This window comes from Thermobia domestica, chromosome 7 (genome assembly GCF_964235325.1).
Source record: "Thermobia domestica chromosome 7, izTheDome1.hap1.1, whole genome shotgun sequence".
Lineage (NCBI taxonomy): Eukaryota > Metazoa > Arthropoda > Insecta > Zygentoma > Lepismatidae > Thermobia > Thermobia domestica.
In genome coordinates this window covers 285,842,501-285,863,829 of record NC_137460.1, presented here as the reverse complement: position 1 = coordinate 285,863,829, position 21,329 = coordinate 285,842,501, and the positions used below count along the sequence as shown (strand labels likewise).

Sequence of the window (21,329 nt, the reverse complement as noted above, 5' to 3'; positions counted from 1 at the left end):
TAGTCCAAAATTAAAGTACCGAGTGGTCATATTTCTCTTAGAAATAACTTATGCCATATATTAGAATTCTTAAGGAAATAATTGTATGTGAACTATGAGCAAAAGCGTCTGAGTACTTTCTGAGAAAATCGTCAAAAAAGTCGTTTCCAAGAATAAAATATCCCCTGTGTATCTTTTCTGGACAAACGAGTTGTATCATATTATTACGTTATTAATGATACATTTATTTATGAAATGTGATTGAGAAGATTGTTCGAAAAAACGCATCCCATACAGTAAATTAGACCTTACGTATTTTTTTCAGAGCAATGATTCATACTATATTTCTAGAAAATAAGAAAATCTTTACAGCTGTTTTTGAGACAATTTAATTATTTTAAATTTTCATCCTTCAGTAAACTGCCCTTATTTTTAGGTAGATATAGAATTCGAAACGATAAAGTGTTATTGAAACTTCATGTCTATAACTCGCTCAAGATACGTCGAACAGTATGGCCTCTATTTGATTGCATGTAAAAACGTGACGAACAGATGGACATACATCAAAATCACTTTTTCGATATGTGGGGCGTGAAACGTGAATTCATTGAAATCTCGAATTCGATTTTTATCACTATTGCTACAATTTCTTTCGTCGCTCGAACGTGAAAACTAATAGGAATACAATGACACGTAAAGTGATAACTTGCAATTCCTAAAATTTAATGAGTTACGTTTAATGCGTTGCCATGCTAGAAAAAAAACTTATACCTGTTTGTTATTTAATTTTAATATCAGTTTTTCCCGCTACTATATAATGTTGAAATATGGTATGATTATCGTTCATTATCATTCTATCTTTTGGAAGTATTCGTGTTCAGCATACATAGATCTTTATAATTTAGTTTCGTTCAACAAAAACATTCCTTACACAGACTTTGATTGCATTTCTTGCACTCTTGGATATTAAAAAGGAAAGATAGAGAGAAAGTCAATACTCTAAAAAGAAAAAACACAAGCACACACACAAACGATAATTTGACATCAGCTTTTTTTCCTTTCAATCTTTTTTCATGACAACAAGCGTCATTCGATATAACGTCATGTCGATATAACAATGGGTAACACTGGAAAGACTGTCAAGGTCGCGTATGCTCTTTTTCCTGTTCCTGACACACAAATCCGAAGTGAGTTGTCTGCTGTTTAAGAACGGGTAGGGGAGGTGTAACATACAAGAACATAAAGTGAAAACAATAACTGTTTCCAATAGTACACGTATTCTAATACTGAATAAATACATCGATTAAAGGATATATCAATTATACACTTAATATAATGTTTTGTAAAAAAATATATGGGATGGGATGGGATTCGTTGTGATGTCAAAATAATAAAATAACAACGAGTCCGCCACTCTATCCACCTAACCACGGAGGCAACGCTGTGTTTGCTCTTTTTTCTTAAGAAATAATCTTAATAACCATGGTTCGTATCGCTTCGAACCTTAAGATAAGAGTTTTTCTGTTTAATTCTATATTTTCGAAAGACATCTTAGTTACAGAAGCTAATTTATATTTGGCAGCCAACCTACACACTAGGTTTTAACCAATGAATGCAACATTTTGCTACATTGTCCAGTTCCTTGATCCAACTCCTTGACTCCCCTACTGAATCCCCTCCGCAATCGTGCTCTTCTACTGAAAAATCCATAGAAATCATCGTTGCAAGTAAAGACAGAACCGAGCATAATTTTGCTTTTGCTCATATTTTTATTATTTTATTATATTTTTTTGAAAATATCTCCTTAGATAGATTGCTTTCTATTATTACCACAAACTAATAACTAAATATTACCCATAAACGTACGGAAAATGAAATAAACGCGGAAAATCGTGAGTGGCAGTATACGCGCAATTTTTTGCACATGTGGATACATATCCGTTCTACAAATAAGATTTCAATTTGGCATACATATAATTTGAAACCAAGCTAAAGCGATCTGCCATACCTTGATATTATAAATTGACAAACAAGTCTTATTTCATTAAAATTATTGGTTTGCCGATTTTTCTTTCTATACCCCCTTCTTTTTACTTCATGAACTAGAGTTGCTGAAGTTGTACTAGAGAAATACATGAGCCGAACTTTTCGCCCCAAGCCCAATCCATCGCTAACGTAGCTAACTCCAGTCCAACTCGGACCCGCAAAGATTAGGAGGTTTTTGGCTCGAAACCAACCTAGCCATTAAGTTTTAAAAGGTCTTGGCCCGAGCCTGGTCATACAGCTAAGGATCACTAACTGTACAAATTGCATTGTTTGCAATGTCTTTCAGTACACGTGCAGCCGTGCAAACAGACTTCAACGCTTAGCTATATTCCAGATATCATTTAATAAGAAACATTATTAAAGAACTGCAATTAATCGTCTGGAGCCCGTCCTGCCCTGAAGAGAGCAGTATCGAACCCGCCCGAGCCAGACCCGATCCAAAGAAGGAAATGAGCTGCTCCTCCCAAGTGCGACCTGTAGGCCGAAGCGGATTGCGGGTCTCAGACTGAGCCTGGTCCATGCAGATCACTAAGTGTAAATGACTTTCCTCCAAAGCTAAAGCGATTTCTAACTTGATGGAAATGGCAAATGTACAATATTTGATGAAAGTCTTTCGAATTGGTAGTTCGCATGTACCTATAATTCCCTAATACAATGGGAATGGTTTATTATCATCTTGTGAATGGATTTTCCTACATTGACATCTAGTGGCTGAATCGCTTTGTGACCAGCCACTCAGTAATTAACATCATTCAGTTCACAAGAACTGTTTGTCTAAGAGTATAAAATGAAATATGTTTCGCTGTTTTCATTATTATGTTATATTGATTGATGGATGGACATTTAACGCCCCTCTTTAACACCGATCCTATGTGGCACGATATCTACAATTGACTGATTAATTCATTAAGGTTTAATGTGATGTCAGCATCGAAGCTATTAATTCCCGTTACGATAAGGCCAATGCCCAAAACATGCATCTTGTTCAAAGCAAAGACTTCTAGAGAAAATTGATGTTTAGATATAAGCTCGACAAAATAATAGAGTAAAAATAGATATATATATATAGATTAAATTAGAAAATATAAAACGCTTAACAACAAAGTAACTAAAAATAAACTCCAACGAGGGAACCTATCTAAGTGTATCTCTGACTTCGAGTCGAGACTATGGCCGTTGGATACCTTCTTCCAAAAGAACATAACATGAAAAGGAATACATCCTCTATCGCAACCTTTGTGAAGATATAAGCGTGAAAATTTAGAAATTGAGCTCCATACTATACATAACAAAGTCGGATTCCGGGTCAGATTTTTCGGAAACGGTCTGCTAAGGAAACTCCGCGAATACATATCAAATTAGTGTGGGGAGCCCAGCAAATTTTGAATGAAAAATTTGTGTCCCCGGGGCCCTTGCAGGGTCCCAGGTGAAGTCCAACTCAAAATTTGAAAATAGGTCAAGTAGCATACTGTATGAGAGCTAATTTTAATAAAATAAGATAGAACAAATCTCAACTCTCTAAGATAACCCTGTGCAAACGGGCAAGTGGTCAAAATGACAATACAACCTACATCAGAAAATCTATGGCCAAGCTTCTAAATCCGTTAAGTTGCGACAATAACAAAACAGAAAAACAAGTTTAAAAGTGCAAGGTATTGAAGTAAAGGAAATTTCTGCAGAGCCACTCTCTTAAAAGCATCCTCCGATATATTTTATTTCTGCACCATTATTCCAGTTTTCTCCAACCTTATAATAGAAATTCCACGGTGGAATCTGTGAATTTGGGGTCCCGATGTGCGACGCATATACCGTTGGCTTTTGACCTTCTCACCCTCCACGACGGTTGCGGTTAACAATGTAACCTTTCTCTTCTAGGACACGAAATCCAATGGCCATGGTCATTCTATGGTTCATTGGTCATTCGAAGTCACACTTATACCTGGATAAGGTCCGTTGTGCAACTCTGTGAGAGACTGCAGCAATTTGTTTGACTTCAATACCTTGCACTTTTAAACGTATTTTTCTGTTTTGTTATAGTCGCAACTTAACGGATTTAGAAGCTTGGCCACAGATTTTCTGATGTAGGTTGTATTGACATTTTGACCACTTGCCCGTTTGCACAGCGTTATCGTAGAGAGTTGAGATTTGTTCTATCTTATTTTATTTAACAATAGCTCTTATACAGTATGCTACTTGACCCCAGGTTCGATTTGCAAATTTTGAGTTGGACTTCGCCTGGGACCCTGCGAGTGCCCCGGGGACAGAAATTTTTCATTCAAAAGGTGCTGGGCTCCCCACACTAATTTGATATGTATAGGCTACGTTTCCTTACGGGACCGTTCCCGAAAAATTTGACCCGGAATCCGACTTTGTTATGTATAGTATGGAGCTCAATATCTAACTTTTCACGTTTTATCTCCGCAATGGTTGCGATCGAGGATATCCCTTTTCGTGTTATGTTATTTTGGGACAAGGTATCCAACGGCCATAGTCTCGACTCGAAGTCAGAGTTTCACTTGGATAGGTTCTCTCGTAAGAGGTAACACCGCAAAGAATTTTAACTAGTCTGATCTCGCGAATATAAACGAGAATTCGGACACTAAAGAGCACGTTATCCCTCACCAGGTAAGATTTTCAGTCACTTCGAAAAGCTAGTCGCTAATTATTATGAATCTACCATGGAGCTACGCGCTTTAGCCACCTGAAAATATTAAATTGGAGTTTTTCTATTAATAGAGTGAGATTAAATATGGCGATGAATCGCGAAATACAGAGAGTAGATAGTTAACTAAGCGTATCAAATATTGATTGATACTGTTTCTGTATATAACATAATCGAGTCGTTCATATTGAAGTATTATAATTACTAAGGGATGAAACTGAACAAGGACGGAAGTCCAACTATGTATATACAAACATCATGGATATCTAATATTCAGTCACGTGCGCAGGAACTTATTTCGGAAGGAATCCAAAGCTTTTGAGGGTCCAAACTAAACATACGAATAAGTTATTTTAACATTTGTAAAATCTATTCAAAAATTAGACTAAAGGCTAATTAAAACTTTGGATTTATTGAAGGATTAAGGTTCGTGATTTTGCTTTTTTGTTACATCACGCACTATACTTAGTGATACGCACGAGATGATACGGAATTTTCGTTACAAGATTCGTGACGAGAAAGATCTATTTCAATAGAATATACATACGGTTTTCGAGACGAGAGAGAACTTTCGAAAAAAAAATTCGAGACGAGACACCCTCAAATCTTGTCTCGTGGGCATCACTAACTATATTTCAGCATTATTATAATATGTTGTGAGTGACTTAGTTTTTGCAGAGTTCTACTTGCGTTTTTCATTAATATTCAACGCTGTAAACATTAATATTGAACATTGTAACATGAATAGATAAACTATTCAAACCTCTTAATCACATTTGCTTCCAGATAGCCCGTAGTCATAGTACTTGTTCATATGTTTAGACACCGATACTATAATTGCGAGCCTGTTTTCTTTTCAGATGTTTAGATTGCTTTATACATTTTCTCTCAATGGGGCAGAAACACGGACTTAAGCAAAAGGGACGATAAAAGATTGCAGGCTTTTGAAATGTGGATGTGGAGAAGAATATGGATAATTAGAATGTACATTTGATTTCACATAATATGAAGTATGTGTACTTTCTTTAGGGTTTTTGATAACTCTCGGTGCTTTGGATGCAATTCGGGATAAGATATGGAGTAGAAAGAATTACGTTCATTTCCAACATGAATGTTACCGGTTCTCGAAGTGGCTCAGTAGTAGACCGATCAGTTCTGATATGTAGGATTCCTGTTTTGATCCTAGCTCTCGTTAAGTGGGCATTTAGGTAGATAAACATCCTATCCGCGTTACTTCTCAGGGTTGTCCCGAACCCGATTCATCTCACGTTCTTCAGTCTACTATGTCGTCCATCATCACCATCACCTACTCGCATAAACTCAGAGCAGAATTAGATACATCGAACTATAATAATAATAATAATCTCTATCAAACTAATAATGCTGTGCAGCGCAGAGTTGAGCTATTTCTTATTTTTTTATTAAGTTTACAATTACATCGCCTGACATATTAATAATTTCAACAATATACATAATAACTTCCACTTAATAATTATTTACATTTCAAGAAAACACACTACTCACTTCATGAAAAGAAATTCGGAAGTTACTCTGAAACATATTATTTAATTTGAAAAGAAGAAGTAACCATTACCATTGAGTGATCTAAACCATTAGTAATTGGTCTGGAAAACCTGGCAGAAACTGTACGCATTATTGATGTAAAATTTAAGAAGTATAATATTACTGTTTTCAACATTGACATTAGTGTTTTCCCATCCTATTTCGTTCATTGATAAACCTACATCACTAACAGAACTACTAAAGGATATATCAAAACACTGTTCTTGAGAGAAAATACTGTCTTCGATTGAGGACTCTGAGTTGATCAACCTTCCTCTTACTTGTTGTAAATGAATTCTAATACCGACATCTCTTTCGCTTTTGCTGTGCAAAGCCTTCTTCTTTGGTTTCATCTTTCCTAGAGTTTCTGTTAGTATTCTTGTTCGACCACTCCTCTTTTTCTCACGGTTGGTTTTATTAAGAGGGGTAGGCATCCTTCGGATAAGGACGGATATTCTGAGTGAATACTAACGCAGTAGAAGATATTGCTGCAAAATATAATATGTAGTTTCTTGGATAGCTAATATAAGCGAGCTTTGAGGCAGAAGCTCTGATGAACCATGGTCCATACCCTCAAATATGACAGCCACATTCTGCGTGGTAAGGTTGCCTATAGATTTTGCTGGTGAAACGGTGCGTTTCTGTTCAACGAGGGATTTGGACGGTCATTTACTAAAGATATCAGAAATTAGTCTTCTGTAAAAGAAGCACTGTTGAAAGGGTATATTACAGTCTTTTTAAATCGAGATATGATATTCTATTGTGTCATATTGTGGATACCCGTCCTATATACTCATCAATAGAATGAGGAGAAATAGTTTCTCCTTGGTTATTAATCAGCCAGTCATTGCACACACGATTGTAATAGGTCTTCAGAGGTCCATAAAGTGAAACATCCACCAGTTGCAGTTTGACTGCAATGCGGGTTAAAATGTTCATAACACGCCATTTTGGTAAGCATTCTCTACCACAATGATGTTTACGAGGTTTTCGTGGTGTTCGAGGAGCAATATGATTGGATTTTCTTTCGAATATTTTGAAATTCGGTTAATGTGTTCTAAACAAACACCAAATACCTCAGCAATATTCCATCCAGTGATCCTTGTTAATACCAAGCTATGAGGTGGTATTTTCTTCAGAAAGAAATTCTTGTACCCTACGCTCGAATATAGAAAAACTGGAGGAATGCTATTCCTAACTGCATTGAAGGTACATAGGACTGTCACTTGTTCAGCACGTTCCGCTCAAGTTACCTGTCCGAATTGATTCTGTCCTCGTGAAGCTATCACAAGTGGCGTTGTGTTTATGGTACTAAATCCAGTTTGATCACAGTTGAAAGTACCTCAGCAATATTCCATCCAGTGATCCTTGTTAATACCAAGCTATGAGGTGGTATTTTCGTCAGAAAGAAATTCTTGTACCCTACGTTCGAATATAGAAAAACTGGAGGAATGCTATTCCTAACTGCATTGAAGGTACATAGGACTGTCACTTGTTCAGCACGTTCCGCTCAAGTTACCTGTCCGAATTGATTCTGTCCTCGTGAAGCTATCACAGGTGGCGTTGTGTGTATGGTACTAAATCCAGTTTGATCACAGTTGAAAGTAGACTTCAGAGTGAAGTTTCATTTCTCATATGCTGATTTCAAATTGTTGAAAAAGTCGTGCACGTTCTGCTTATTGAAGCTGGTACTTTTTGATAAACTTTTGATTCAAGGGATCGTAGAGATAACTGAGGGAGATGCTCCATAAAACCATTAAGCCAGCCATATCCCGCACTTAACACAAATCACCAGAGAGGTATATCACTGTCCCACATCTCCAACTGTCCTAAACCTCACACTTATTCCCTATATTTGTGTTGACTCCCTGATACGGAATTTTTAAAAAAAAATGCATTATCTGAAAGTGCCAACGGGGTACATATTTGGACAAAATTTTACTGACGGTCTTACAGCGACTTCAGTCTTGTGATAAAGTTATAAACAAAGAAATTTACTTTGCTTCAAGACATAAATTACCTATAAGACACCCTTTAGAAATAACATAATAATTGAAATTATAATGTAAAGGTATGGCGCACGTTTGTTTTAGATAACCACCTGCTCAAGGGTTATGCCCTCCATGGGGGAAAGAGAAGTGAAGGGTATTTCGAGAAAGGAGTTAAAGATGTTCTAAGGGATTTTCAAAATTTTGTAATTTTATGTCATAAACAACGTGAGTAAATAGGGCATTACGATCTTTACAATCGTAATTATAATGATGGTGGAGAAAGGAAATTGTACAATGAATTATGGACATCATGATGAACATATTTGGATTAACATTTCATCATATTACGTTGTTGAGTGAAATCTATGAGACGAGGTGCGTTTGGACGAGAGAAACTATAATATATTGTAAAATGACGAATATAGGATATTCTTATCCCTCGGGGACTTCTTCAAGCATTATTCAAAGGGATGGGTAGCTCTGTTAGTGACAAAGGAATTATTGTGTAGAATATGATTGTATGATATTGTGCGGAGGGTGATAGAGAAGAAACTTTCTGATGAGGGGAAGATCTTGATGATTCGGTGGTAAGGAATAATGATACATTGTAAAGAGGAAAAAGAGGTAGAATGACTGATGCTGTGAACGATATAAAAATAAATATGAGCGTTGATGGTATCACAGAGGAGTGGACGATGAGGATGGAGCGTTCCGGAAGTATTTGAGGCAAAGCTTTTCTACATGGAAACATATGTATGGAAAAGTCACGCGAGCATAGAGCTCAGGAGATTGATGTATAGAATTATGAGTGTGCGATGTTCGAGAACCTTAAGTTTTTGATAAAAAAAAAGGGGTAGCTGCCGAGACCTAACGGTATGGCCGTAACTAATCACAGGTCGAAGGAAGACTACATAAGTGTTTAAGAGTAGGTTTGTAGAACTACTCCAGATTGTGCCAGGAAGTCGTTTTAATAGATTGAGTCAAATGTATGCCTTTCTATTGATGTCCTGGACATAAGTCTTCCATCTGAGGTGTCTATCTATGGTGAGTCTTACGTATTAACAGTTTTGGAGATTGTAAAACAGTTGTCATTAACAGTGATGAAAGTGAATTACTGTGAAATCTGGAGCGTTTCTTAGGGGCCAGAAATGCTGTAGTTTGGGTTTTAGCAGCATTGGATTTTAGTAGCCATTTATTGCACCACAGACCAAACGTCTGTATTATTGGTTGTAAGGCGTTGTTTACTTAGTGTATAATACTGCAAATTGCAAAAAAAGCTGTATCATCAGCGTATGGAAATAACTGAATATTTTGTGGGAGTTATTTTACGATGATGAGGTGATATATATGCGGTTTGAGGGATGAAAACTCAATTGCGAGTTGAATGATTGGTGGTAGAGATTAGAGTGGATTAACCCTTAGAGAACCAAACCTAAAATGTTAGGTAAAGTACTAAGCGTGGGTTATTTTGACACATTCGTGCTTCTTACAGTAAATTTCATACGCTGTATACACTGTCAGTGGCGGCTTTTGATTCTTTCAAACAATACCTGAATTATAGTACTGTAACATTAGAGATTTATACATAGAAATACGCTTTGTTAGGAATAAATTCTGTCACACACTGTATTTTGATTACACCTGACAGTCCTTACAGAGCGGTTTGCTGGTGCAATGCGCTTTGCAGACAAGCTTGTGACAGATTACATACAAGGGATGGATAAAAAGTAATGACACAATTGTTATAATTTACAAATGTCTGTATTAGAAGGGAAAATACGTTCTACATTCCTTCAATGTAATCACTCCCATGTCCACAACCTTCTGCCACACGTATGGAAGGCGCCGTACTCCGTCAGCACGTTGTACTCTGGCTATGTCTCGCAGCGACCGCCCTACGGCATTGAGGATGGCCTGTCTGGTGTTGTATCGTTGTCCGCGAAGTGGTTGCTTCATCTTGGAAAACAGGTCATAGTCGCACGGACTCATATCCGGCGAATATGGTGGAAATTCCAGAATCTCCCAGTTCCAGGCACGTAAAAGGTCCGTCACGGCAGTAGCTGTGTGACAGCGTGCATTGTCGTGCAAAATGATTGATGTCCATGCCAAAAGACCAGGTCTCTTTTTCCGAAGTGTGGGACGCAGATGGTGTTGCAAGAACGTACAGTAATATGGCGCATTCACAGTCTGCCCTGCTGGTACAGCATGGTGCAGGATAACCCCTTGGACATCATACGCCACTATCAACATCACCTTCACTAGTCCCTGACTAGGGCGCACAGTCTTTGGCCGAGGGGGACCGGGATGCTTCCATTCGTTGGATTGGCGCTTCAAATATGGTTCCTAGGATCGAACCCAGGTTTCATCAATGGTAACGATCCTGCCCAAGCAATTGTCACCCTCCCTCTGGTGGCGGTCGAGCAATTCTTGTGCCAGTGCATATCGGTACCATTTCTGCACCTCGGTAATGACATGTCGAACCCAATATGCTGCAAATTTGCGAAAACCAAGGATGTCGTTCAAAATGTGAAGCACAGTTTTATGGCACACCCCAACCTCTGCCGATAACTCACGCGCAGTACACCGTCTATCCACGTCCAGCAAGGATGCAAGGAGCTGAATTGTCATGTTGTCCACTGGAGGTCGTCCAGAACATTGTCGGTCTTACACGTTCTGCCTGCCTTCGCGAAACACTTTAACCCATCGAGCTACGGTGAGGTATGTCAACGCTGTATCACCACAGGCTTTCCGCAGTCCCTGAAAACATTCTCGTGCACTACGACCACGTGCCACTTCAATTTTGATCCACGAACGCTGTTCACGTTTAGTGAACATTGTGTTTAGAGCGCTTCCACTCGCGATACCAATTTGACGCCACTGCTCTCGTTGACTGACTGACTCAACAGCGTTCCCACTCACCTAAGTTCCTCAACTGAGATTGTCTTCTCCGGTGCTGCCACCTCGTGGTTCTCCGTCACTAGACTGGCGCGTGCCGGCAGGGTTGCCAGTACTTTTTATCCAACCTATGTACTTTTAAGGGGTGAAGAATCACGTGTCTTGCTAAAAATAAAACCAGATATTTTAGGGAACTGAACCAAAATATAACAATTGCTGAGAAGGAAATATGTAGTAACGTGTGGACGTGGGAAAGAGTGGGGAAAAAAGGAGTTTCATAAAATAATATTTACTATTACTCTTACCCGAATCAAAGCTCGGTAGAACGGAGAAGTGATTATTCCAGGTTTCATTAAATTGGCAAAATAATAATAATAATAATAATAATAATAATAATAATAATAATAATAATAATAAAACGATATATTTTTGTGGGCCGTGCCGCGGGGTATCCAAAACTGGGTGAAAATGACCCAGCTACACTTTCTGCCATTTTTGGGGGTATTTTTTTATATATGAATTCTACTGAAATGATTTCCAAATGTAAAAATGGTTGCTAATGGAAGAATACCAAAAATATTAGCCCACTATCTCTTTTTGATATTCTTTATAAAAGATCATCTGGGCCAAATTGACCCAGTTTTTGTATTCAAAGGGTTGAATTCACTTTAGTAAAAGGAGGATAGGTCGCTGACAGTGTATGAGTTTAGTAAGTTTAGTAGCGAAATATTAGCAGAGGACGTGCTCAGACGGAAGAAGAAGTAGTGGAAACTTTTTGAGTGAGTGTAATGGGCACATGTTAACTCTTCAGAGGATCTAGAATGTAGATGAAAATACTGTGGGCGAGAGACCATGTGATCACTATGTCAGGAGTAGTGTTAGATCAGGAACGGATTGGTTTTAGTAATGGGTGAATGAAGCATGTAGTGGAGGCAGGGATAAAATTGTTAAAAGCTGTTTTTTCTCGGTCTGAGCGGCTATGGATGTTAATATTGGAAGAGATCAGGTAATGTCGGAAATTATTTGAAATATATTGGAATGGGAGGGGAACAGGACGACCTGGTCGAACGTAGATGACTGTCATTGTGACACATAAAGATCTGTAATAAATAGTTATGATTAGATGTTCTGTAATATTAGATGGAGAGTCAATACTATACCATGTGTAAGGATAAAATACTATTTTCACGGCGCTGGTGGCGCGTCGAGTCGGAAGCTTCTTACCGTGTCGAATGAGTTGATAGCCGGTAAATTTGCAATTAAATTTGGAAGTGTGATGCGTTTTACTGATAAGCAATGTGTGAAATTTTTCCTCGTATAATAATTGTTCAAATATGAGTTTATGAAGTAAGTAGAAGAGAATGTTGAGAAATAGAAATAAAAGTCATAGTCAAATACCTAGGTATATATGATCACTATGAAGTTAAATATATATATTTCGAGTGAAGATACATGAAATTGCACGTACGAACCATTGTAAGTGGCGTGAAAATCGAAGTGAAGAATGTTGCGAGCTGCGTGCTAACGTATAATATTCATGGTTGTGCAAAAGATGAACGTTTTGAAGAGTGTGGTTGCCAAATGCTAATAGTTTATGAATATAAAGAAATTGATTAGTTTCTCGTGACGTCTCGCCTATTCGATATGGAATATAATGAGTTAACAGTGAACATAATGAGTTTACTTATGTGTAATACACCCCTATTAGGAGAAATCCTTGTTTACGTCTTTCTAGTTAATAAATATTTTATTTTGAGTGCTGGTATTTAAGCAATAAAATAGTCACATAGGTATCGAACTTAATTATAACAAGAAAGATATTGCTTCAATAAAGTGAATGTACAGTTTCGCTTAAAGCGTATCCACTATCTGGTGTTTGTATTTAATATTGTAAATATAATAGAAATTTAAATCCTAGTTCATATCTTATCAAGTAAAAATGGTCCTGGGTCCAGAAAGCAAAGTGTTACCATTCATGAAATTTTCTTTCACGTTACCACTGTAGGGTTAAGAACAATGAATGTCACGAGGGTAAAATGTACTAACAGGGCGTAAACATTAGGGACAAGGGGTATGCTGATAGCGATTTCGTCTAGGATCTAAAGTGAGGTAATAGATATTGTATGAATAAAGGGTGCTGAGTTTGGAAGCGTTTGCTGATATAGGTGAGATTTAGTTTTTCGATATCGTACTGTAATATGGGGAAAGTTATGCACTGGTATAGCTCCAGAGTAGGACTAGGTAATCGAAAAAGGAAAGCTCTTTGGAAAACTTTTGGTTAGAGGATCAAAAGATTTTGATAAATTATGGATCATGCGGCTATCCGCACCGTAAATCTGTGTATTAAATTTTGCAATACGAAATCTTTGTATGTACTTAGGATAGTCTATGCATAAAGTTAAAAAAAATGGCATCAAACCGTAGAAAAGTTAAAGTTCGTGCTCCTTCTTCGGGAAAAATATTTGTGCTATTTCTGTGCTTTTTCATTTCCATTGTGAACCCAGTAGTAAGGTTACGGCTAGAGTCTGCGTTTGACAATATCTCCAGCTGGCAATGCAGTGATATACCGTTTTCACTTATTGCTACAGGACACTGAAATAATATAATTTACAATGTTCAACCCAGATGGCAAGAAAAGAATGAGAGTGACTAGAACAACGTGATCCCACGCTAGAGAAGTGTGCCGTCAGGTGCTCCATATTCTGCGTTTAATGTGGTGATGTACAGAAGAATGCTGATCAAAAGTGCAGTGAACAAAACCACGTTTAAACTATACTATCTAAATGTACAATGCATTATAATCAATTTTACGGACTGTGGTATGAATATTAGTTAGTTGCTGGAATATGGCTGTCTAGTGGTAATTGAAACGTGTCTGAAAGTATTGGTAAGGAACAGTGGAATGCCTTTTCTCAACCAATTCTCTACATAGATAAACGACCGCAAGACCACAGGGGCGGATTGTTTGTAGTATTAAAATAAATAGGGCAACAGAGCACAGAATGATCTCGTACGTGAGTGTGAAATTATTTGAGCCCAAGTAAGTCTATCCAAAACAAACTCCGTCCGGTGTTTCTGCAGACAATATACGAACAGTCCTCAAGTTTAATTGAAACATGCCACGAATCATTTCCAAATGTTGTCACAGGGTGACAAAATTCTTCATTTTGGTGAATATATCTTGGGCTTACATATGGAACTACAGTAAACATGGGATAACATCACACAAATGACATTCCTTTGTTGAACATTCTACTCAAGTACTCGACTTGGGATTGTACGATTTTCATAACGCGCGTAAAAATAGCAGCTTAAATTATGTCATGTCTATTTTTCTGATATAATCTGTCATCTCATATAAAGAGTTCCTTCTCCGAGACCGCGAGTTGCCCGTTCCCTATCTTACCCCAATCCCGGAAGCCAGCAATCCAACTCAAAAAGAAAGATTGTACCTGATTGAAGGAAGGCCCCTTTGGGTGAAATTTGTAAAGTGCAATAGGTGATACAGTGGACACTTTTACTAAATTGAACTATAGACGAGGCAGAGGATTCTTTCCCTCATGTTTTTAATGCAACAATAAATACCTTCTACTGTTCAAAAAAGTAAAAACAATGAAATTTCCAATGAGGCACGGCGAACAGAGTCGCTACACATTACCAAATAAAAAAAAAACTTTGGGAATTGTGGTGTGCATTTCCAAATGAATACATATCTTAAAATAATTTCTAATATACCACTTAATACAAAAAAGCTATTGAGATGCAGCAAACACCTAGATTATATCTTAAAAAAAAAGACACCAGCATCAGCAACACTAAACAACTTTGGTTTCTTATCAGACCTAGATCTAAAACTTCTAGCATAAGTCTTTTATAGTACAATGTTATATCAGGTGCACAAATTGAGGGAAGAACAGAACATTTTAATAAACTCTCAACTGCATAATCGACGTACCTCCCTGTTCAATCCGTTTACTCGTCCACCTTATCTCATTTATCTATCACTCCCCCAGAGTATGAGTTACTCTTATTTTCACTCCGGCCTGAAAGCCTCTGGCCAGGACAATATAAGCTGGACCTTTCTGTATTCGAAAACATACATTATTTCTTTTCCACTTTCGCTCATTTTTAATAGATGTTTCAGGGAAACCTGTTTTCCCTGTTCTTGGAAAACAGCCCGATTCTCTTCCATTTGTAAATGTGGATTAGAAAGTAATGTGTCATGCAAAAGCAATATCTCGCTACTCTAAACATATCAATCCCCTGCGAGAAAATTATCAAATGCATTACTTCCCGTTCAGTACAATCCCAAAGTTGGTAGTGGAGGGTGGACGGCCAATCTGCCGTCAGAGGGAGCCAAAACGTGATTCTTTGTTTCTCATTTACATAAAATTGTAATTAAAAGTTTCATTATTTTTCATCCGCTGTTTCATTTTTAACTGCCCTAACCTAAAAAATATTACAAACCCATATCTATACGTGTTAGCATTAGAATTAATAAACGAAAACCTGAAAGCTCATCGTAAAATATCAACTTTGAAAAAAAAATTGCTGGTGTGCTTAGCATAATACAGAAAACTAACTACTGATGATGAAGCAGTGTAACCAATCCGAAGAGATATTTGCTACACCTGCAGGTCAAGGGAAAGCAACAGAACTCGCCTTGAATGTAATGATTGTGGAAAATACATGTTCAGATTGCAGTCAACAATTATCACTACTTGCAATACATGCAAGCAACCTCAGAAAGAGAGCAGTGAAGTGGATGTTGATTAACTTTGAACCCGCCTTGAGTCTACATATTGTGGAAAAACATATGCAAAAAGCATTCAATCATTACTGCTCTCTGCAATAAATATCAGCATTAGCACAACAAGCTCACTGACATGGATATTGGTTAGGTTCGAATCTGTTATTTTGTGTTTTGTACAGTGTTTTCACTTATATTTAACAGTATTATAGTTTAATTAAACTTATACGTTTGGTCAACAATGATTTGTCTTGATTTACTAAACCTAAATGCTCCAAAACATACTTTTTGCATCATGCACAATGCTGAAAAATGTGAATAATCAATCACGGCCGAATTACCGTCGTCGCGAGCGGAAACCTGAATTGGCAGTACGTGAGATTGATACGTAATATTGAACGAATTTTATCGCACTTTTGATAACTAAGATGTTTCGCATTTGTATATTTTATCACGTGTGTAAATTGAATATACTTTTTATGTACAAACATGATGTTTTAGTAATTAGTTTCACATATCTTACAATGTCTTTCCACTAACAAAATATAAACTTCATGTAAACGCTTTTCACAATTATGCACAGACATCTTTGACCTGTATGAGATAGCATGTTTCCTCAAAATTGAACTTCGATTATACCGTTATTCATAGTCTTGACTGAGCAGTTACTCCCCATCTGTATTAATAATCTGTTGGGAAATAGAAACTTTAATTAAGCCCTTTCTACTCACGTAGAACGCTTTAGTTTTTTCCTTAGTATTTAATAGTATGTTTTCTCTTGTGCATTGTAAAACGTGAGCTCCATATAAATCTTCTTTTCGCCTGTGTGTTGTCATATGTGTGAGAGTTTCATCTGTGTATTAAAATATCCTTCCAGAACTTGAGTATAGACCAAGTAGTATTCCAAACTCTTCGTATATGTGAAGTTTTCCACTTGTGTATATTAAAATTTGTCTTGCAAGCTTGAACGCGAACTATATGAAGCACTCAAATCAGAAGTTGCTAACTCATTATTGCTTGATTTTACAGGATCACGCTTTAAAATTTATAGAAAAGTGTTGAAATACCGATATATTAATACAATGGTGTAAAACTTTCTATGCTGGTTCGTTTTGATAGGTGTGACGTTGTCTTACAGTACCAGATTTTTATAAGGTAAACTGAACGTTTTTGAATAAAATTTAAAACCTGATTAACAACTTTTCTTATAAAACGAGTGAAAAGTTGGTTAGTCAGTATACTCAAAAACTTCTAAGTATACAAGAGAATAAGTAAGGAATGCGAAACATAGCTTCGAACTTCATTTTTATCAACCCACATGCACATTCACCTTATATCATCATCCCGCGCTTGAGAAACGACTGTGGACGGAAAAGAGTAGAAGATATTTGCGTCGAAATTTTGGTACAGACCCTCTTTTCGCAAAACACCACGAATTCCGGTAAAGTCATTAACACTTTGGATAAAAATGCTATTAATCTCGCTTTGAAATCAAAGACGACAACAAATGGAATGTAATCGTTTTCAATATTATTAGTTAGTCATTTTTTGACACATACAACCTTAATACGATTTTAACGCAAAATTTAACCCCTGTAAAAGGGACAAAGACTTGAGTTTATGATCGCGTCTTATCTTCAAATTGCATAAAACTTTCTGCCAAGTGCATGAAAAATTGTCGTAAAAGCGGGAACTGCGCAACCATGTATCGACAAGCAAGATGCAGCAAAATGCAGATGGTCCAGAAAGTCCTAGTGTTCAGAAGTAGTCCAGTAGTCCAGAAAGGATCTACACTTGTAGCTGATGAGGAAGGTGCGCCCACACTATGGATGTCGCTTAAACTTGTTGCCTTTAACTCCCTGACATACAAGAACTCTCATGGACTATATTTGGAATTCTTATCTCTACATGAATGTTCCTTTGCGAAATCGTCATTTGAATCTTCGTCGGCGTCAGGCACCTTTACACTATGCAGCAATCACTGTGGCGGCAAAGCAGAAGAGCTATTCGTGGAGTAGAGGCGGAACCAATTTCCTTTAACATCTGTCCCCAGAATACGGACTTAACAATTTGTCCTTCACAACTTACATTCCATTCCAAAGGGCAGGTACATTTGAAGGGCTTAATGTGGTCTGACTCCTTTAATATTTAATTCTGTTGTAGACCTCTTTAGCAGTGTATTTATCGTGCATATAATATTTCTGCCAAATTTTTTTCTATATGCCATGTCTATTTACATGTCTTGCCAAAGCTGATTCTAAACTAAATCATATTGAACTTCCTTCGCATATCTGTCGTTAGTGAACTATGTGTTTTAAGATACGATTAGCCAGTAAATGTATTTCTACACTCCGCGCGTGTGAGTCTCTTGTTTTTTGTGGATTAACAATTTCTTGCTCAATGTGAACCTTGAGTAAATAGGAGGCTACGTTCTATGCATCTCTTTGGTTTGTCACTTGTGTATTGAAATGCCTTGCAAGGATTGAGCGTAGACTAAATCATCTACAACATTTTCCATGTGTGAGATTTACGTCCTATTTGGCTTAACACGTATGAACGTTGAATAAATACCATTCCAGGGTTTTGGCACGTGTGAGATTTTGGATCGGGTGTGAATTAAAATGCGTGTAGCCAACTCTGAATTTCATTTAAATACTTAACCACACTTTGGCAAGTGTGAGCTTTATATCTTTTGTGAATTAACGTGTGTAACAAAAGTTGCACGATGTTTAAATCCCTCACCACACTCTTGGTACGTGTGATGCTTTACTACTGTGTGAGGCCAAACTGGAACGTCGATTAAATGACTTACCACACTCGCTGCATGTGTAAGGTTTTTCTCATGTGTGGATTAACATGTGTCTAGCCAAATGTGAACGTACACAAAAGCCCTTAACACACTCTTGGCACGTGTGTGGTCTTTCTCCAGTGTGGATTAATATGTGTGAAGCCAAACTGGAACGTCGATTAAATGATTTACAACACTCGTTGCATGTCTAAGGTTTTTCTCCTGCGTGTATTAACATGTGTCTAGCCATATGTGAACGTACACTAAATCGCTTACCACACTCTCTACACGTGTGAGGTCTTTCTCCTGTGTGGATTGACAGGTGTGTAGACAAACTGGAGCGTTGATTAAATGATTTACCACACTCGTTACATGTGTAAGGTTTTTCCCCAGTGTGGATTAACGTGTGTGTAGCCAAACGTGAACGTACACTAAATCCCTTACCACACTCTTGGCACGTGTATGGTCTTTCTCCTGTGTGGATTAACATGTGTCTAGCCAAACTGCAACGTCGAGTAAATGATTTGCCACACTCGTTGCATGTGTAAGCTTTTTCTCCTGCGTGTATTAAGGTGTGTGTAGCCAAACGTGAACGTACACTAAATCCCTTACCACACTCTTGGCACGTGTATGGTCTTTCTCCTGTGTGGATTAACATGTGTATACCCAAAAGTGAACGTACACTAAATCCCTTACCACACTCTTGGCACGTGTATGGTCTTTCCCCTGTGTGGATTAACATGTGTCTAGCCAAATGTGAACGTACACTAAATCCCTTACCACACTCGTAGCACGTGTGAGGTTTTTCTCCTGTGTGGATTGACAGGTGTGTAGCCAAATTTGCACGTATACTAAATCCCTTACCACACTCGTGGCACGTGTGAGGTTTTACTCCTGTGTGGGAGGACAGGTGTGTAGCCAAATGTGAACGTACAGTAAATCCCTTACCACACTCCTGGCACGTGTGAGGTTTTTCTCCTGTGTGGATTGACAGGTGTGAAGACAAATTGGAACGATGATAAAATGCCTTACCACACTCTTGGCAGGTGTGAGGTTTTTCTCCTGAGTGAATCAACAGGTGTGAAGACAAAGTAGAACGTTGTTTAAATGATTTACCACACTTTTCGCACGTGTGAGGTTTTTCTCCTGTGTGGATTAACGTGTGTTTTGCCAAATCAGAACGTCGTTTAAATCCCTTACCACACTCTTGGCACGCGTGAGGAGTTTGTCCCGAGTGGATCAACAGGTGAGAAGACAAATTGGAACGTTGTTTAAATGCCTTACCACACTCTTCGCACGTGTGAGGTTTTTCTCCTGTGTGGATTAACATGTGTCTAGCCATATCTGAACGTCGAGTAAATGACTTACCACACTCTTGGCATGTGTGTAACCTTACTCCTGTACGATTTAACATGTGCGTAGCCAAACATGAACATACACTAAATTCCATTCCACATACGCGGCAGATGTGGAATTTTTGACCTGTGTGCACTAAGTTATTGCTTGACAAAGTTGAACTTTGACTAAAATGTTTTTCACTCTCTCGGTAGGTATGACGCTTTTCACTCTCCTGTGCTAGAATATGCCTTGACAAAAGTGATGGATGAAACCCCTTGCCAAACTGCATCGAAGTATGAGATTCCTCATCTGAATGAGAAATGGTTTCCTTTATAGTAATACACGTATCGTCTTCTCCGTGGAATGGTAATACGTTATCGCGCCTGTAACAAATTCAACAAATAAGGAAATGTGAATGGAGATAATGATTAAGTAGCAACAAAAAAAATAATCATTCTCTTTATTTCATGATAAAATTACACTCAAATTTTTTTATTACATGAAATATTGTACAAATATGAAATGGAGTACCACTGAGTAGTTTCCATATCTTTCTATTCTTAAAATAAGATGCTGTAGTTTGTTTCAATATATCAAATTGAGCCATCGTTTATACCGTGGCTGTCATAACTCCTTGACCGTGGCTGCTTTGAAACAAATACACAGTACGAGAATTAAATCTGTCTTATCTGTAGTTTCATGTGGAGAAAAAACAAACTTGCGTATCAAAGGTTTAAGAACAACTGAACTTATTAAAATAAATCCTACCGAAAATCATTCACTTATATCATCATAAGAGGAATACGAAAGACATTTTGAAACGAAGAAAAAAAATAATATACAACTTTCCAAGGTGAGGCAGAGAAACTTAAAGTAACCAGACTAAAGACGAATCATTTACAGCGTAGTGATTGTAGTTCAGTGGTCTAGGCGATTGGCCAGTAATCTGGAACATTTCGATCGAATACACGTCGAGCATTTTTTTTTTCTTTTTTTTTTTGTAGTTTAGGAATGTTGATGCTGGTTGACCAGCGATAACACACGCATTATCACATTCAAATATTTGAATACTTCTATAATAATTCTTTAATAATAAATTTCTATGATAGACACGCCCCTGTAGTTAAGAAACGTGTTTCGCAACACCCATCACCATGCTAAACCGATGACTTACGTTCGTTAATGGTGCGGAGATAAAGCTTATAGAGCATACAGGAGATATGTTAAAAATAGTGATCCTTCCAGTGATAGCACCATAAATCCTAATACGAAATTCGAAAACAATAGGAGGTTAAGAAACCGTTGCACTCAAGAAGT

At 37.6% G+C, this 21,329-nt stretch overlaps 1 protein-coding gene across 1 annotated transcript in view; it reads right to left on the bottom strand.

Annotated features, from left to right (window-relative positions):
- Positions 1-17,401: 17,401 nt before the first annotated feature.
- Positions 17,402-21,329, bottom strand: part of LOC145690994 (uncharacterized) — a 51,499-nt gene continuing 47,571 nt past the window's right edge. Inside the window, exon 2 of the mRNA XM_081766470.1 lies at positions 17,402-20,395. Within this exon, the coding sequence (XP_081622596.1) occupies positions 18,883-20,395 (1,513 nt within the window). The 3' untranslated portion in view covers positions 17,402-18,882. The remainder of the gene's footprint in view (positions 20,396-21,329) is intronic.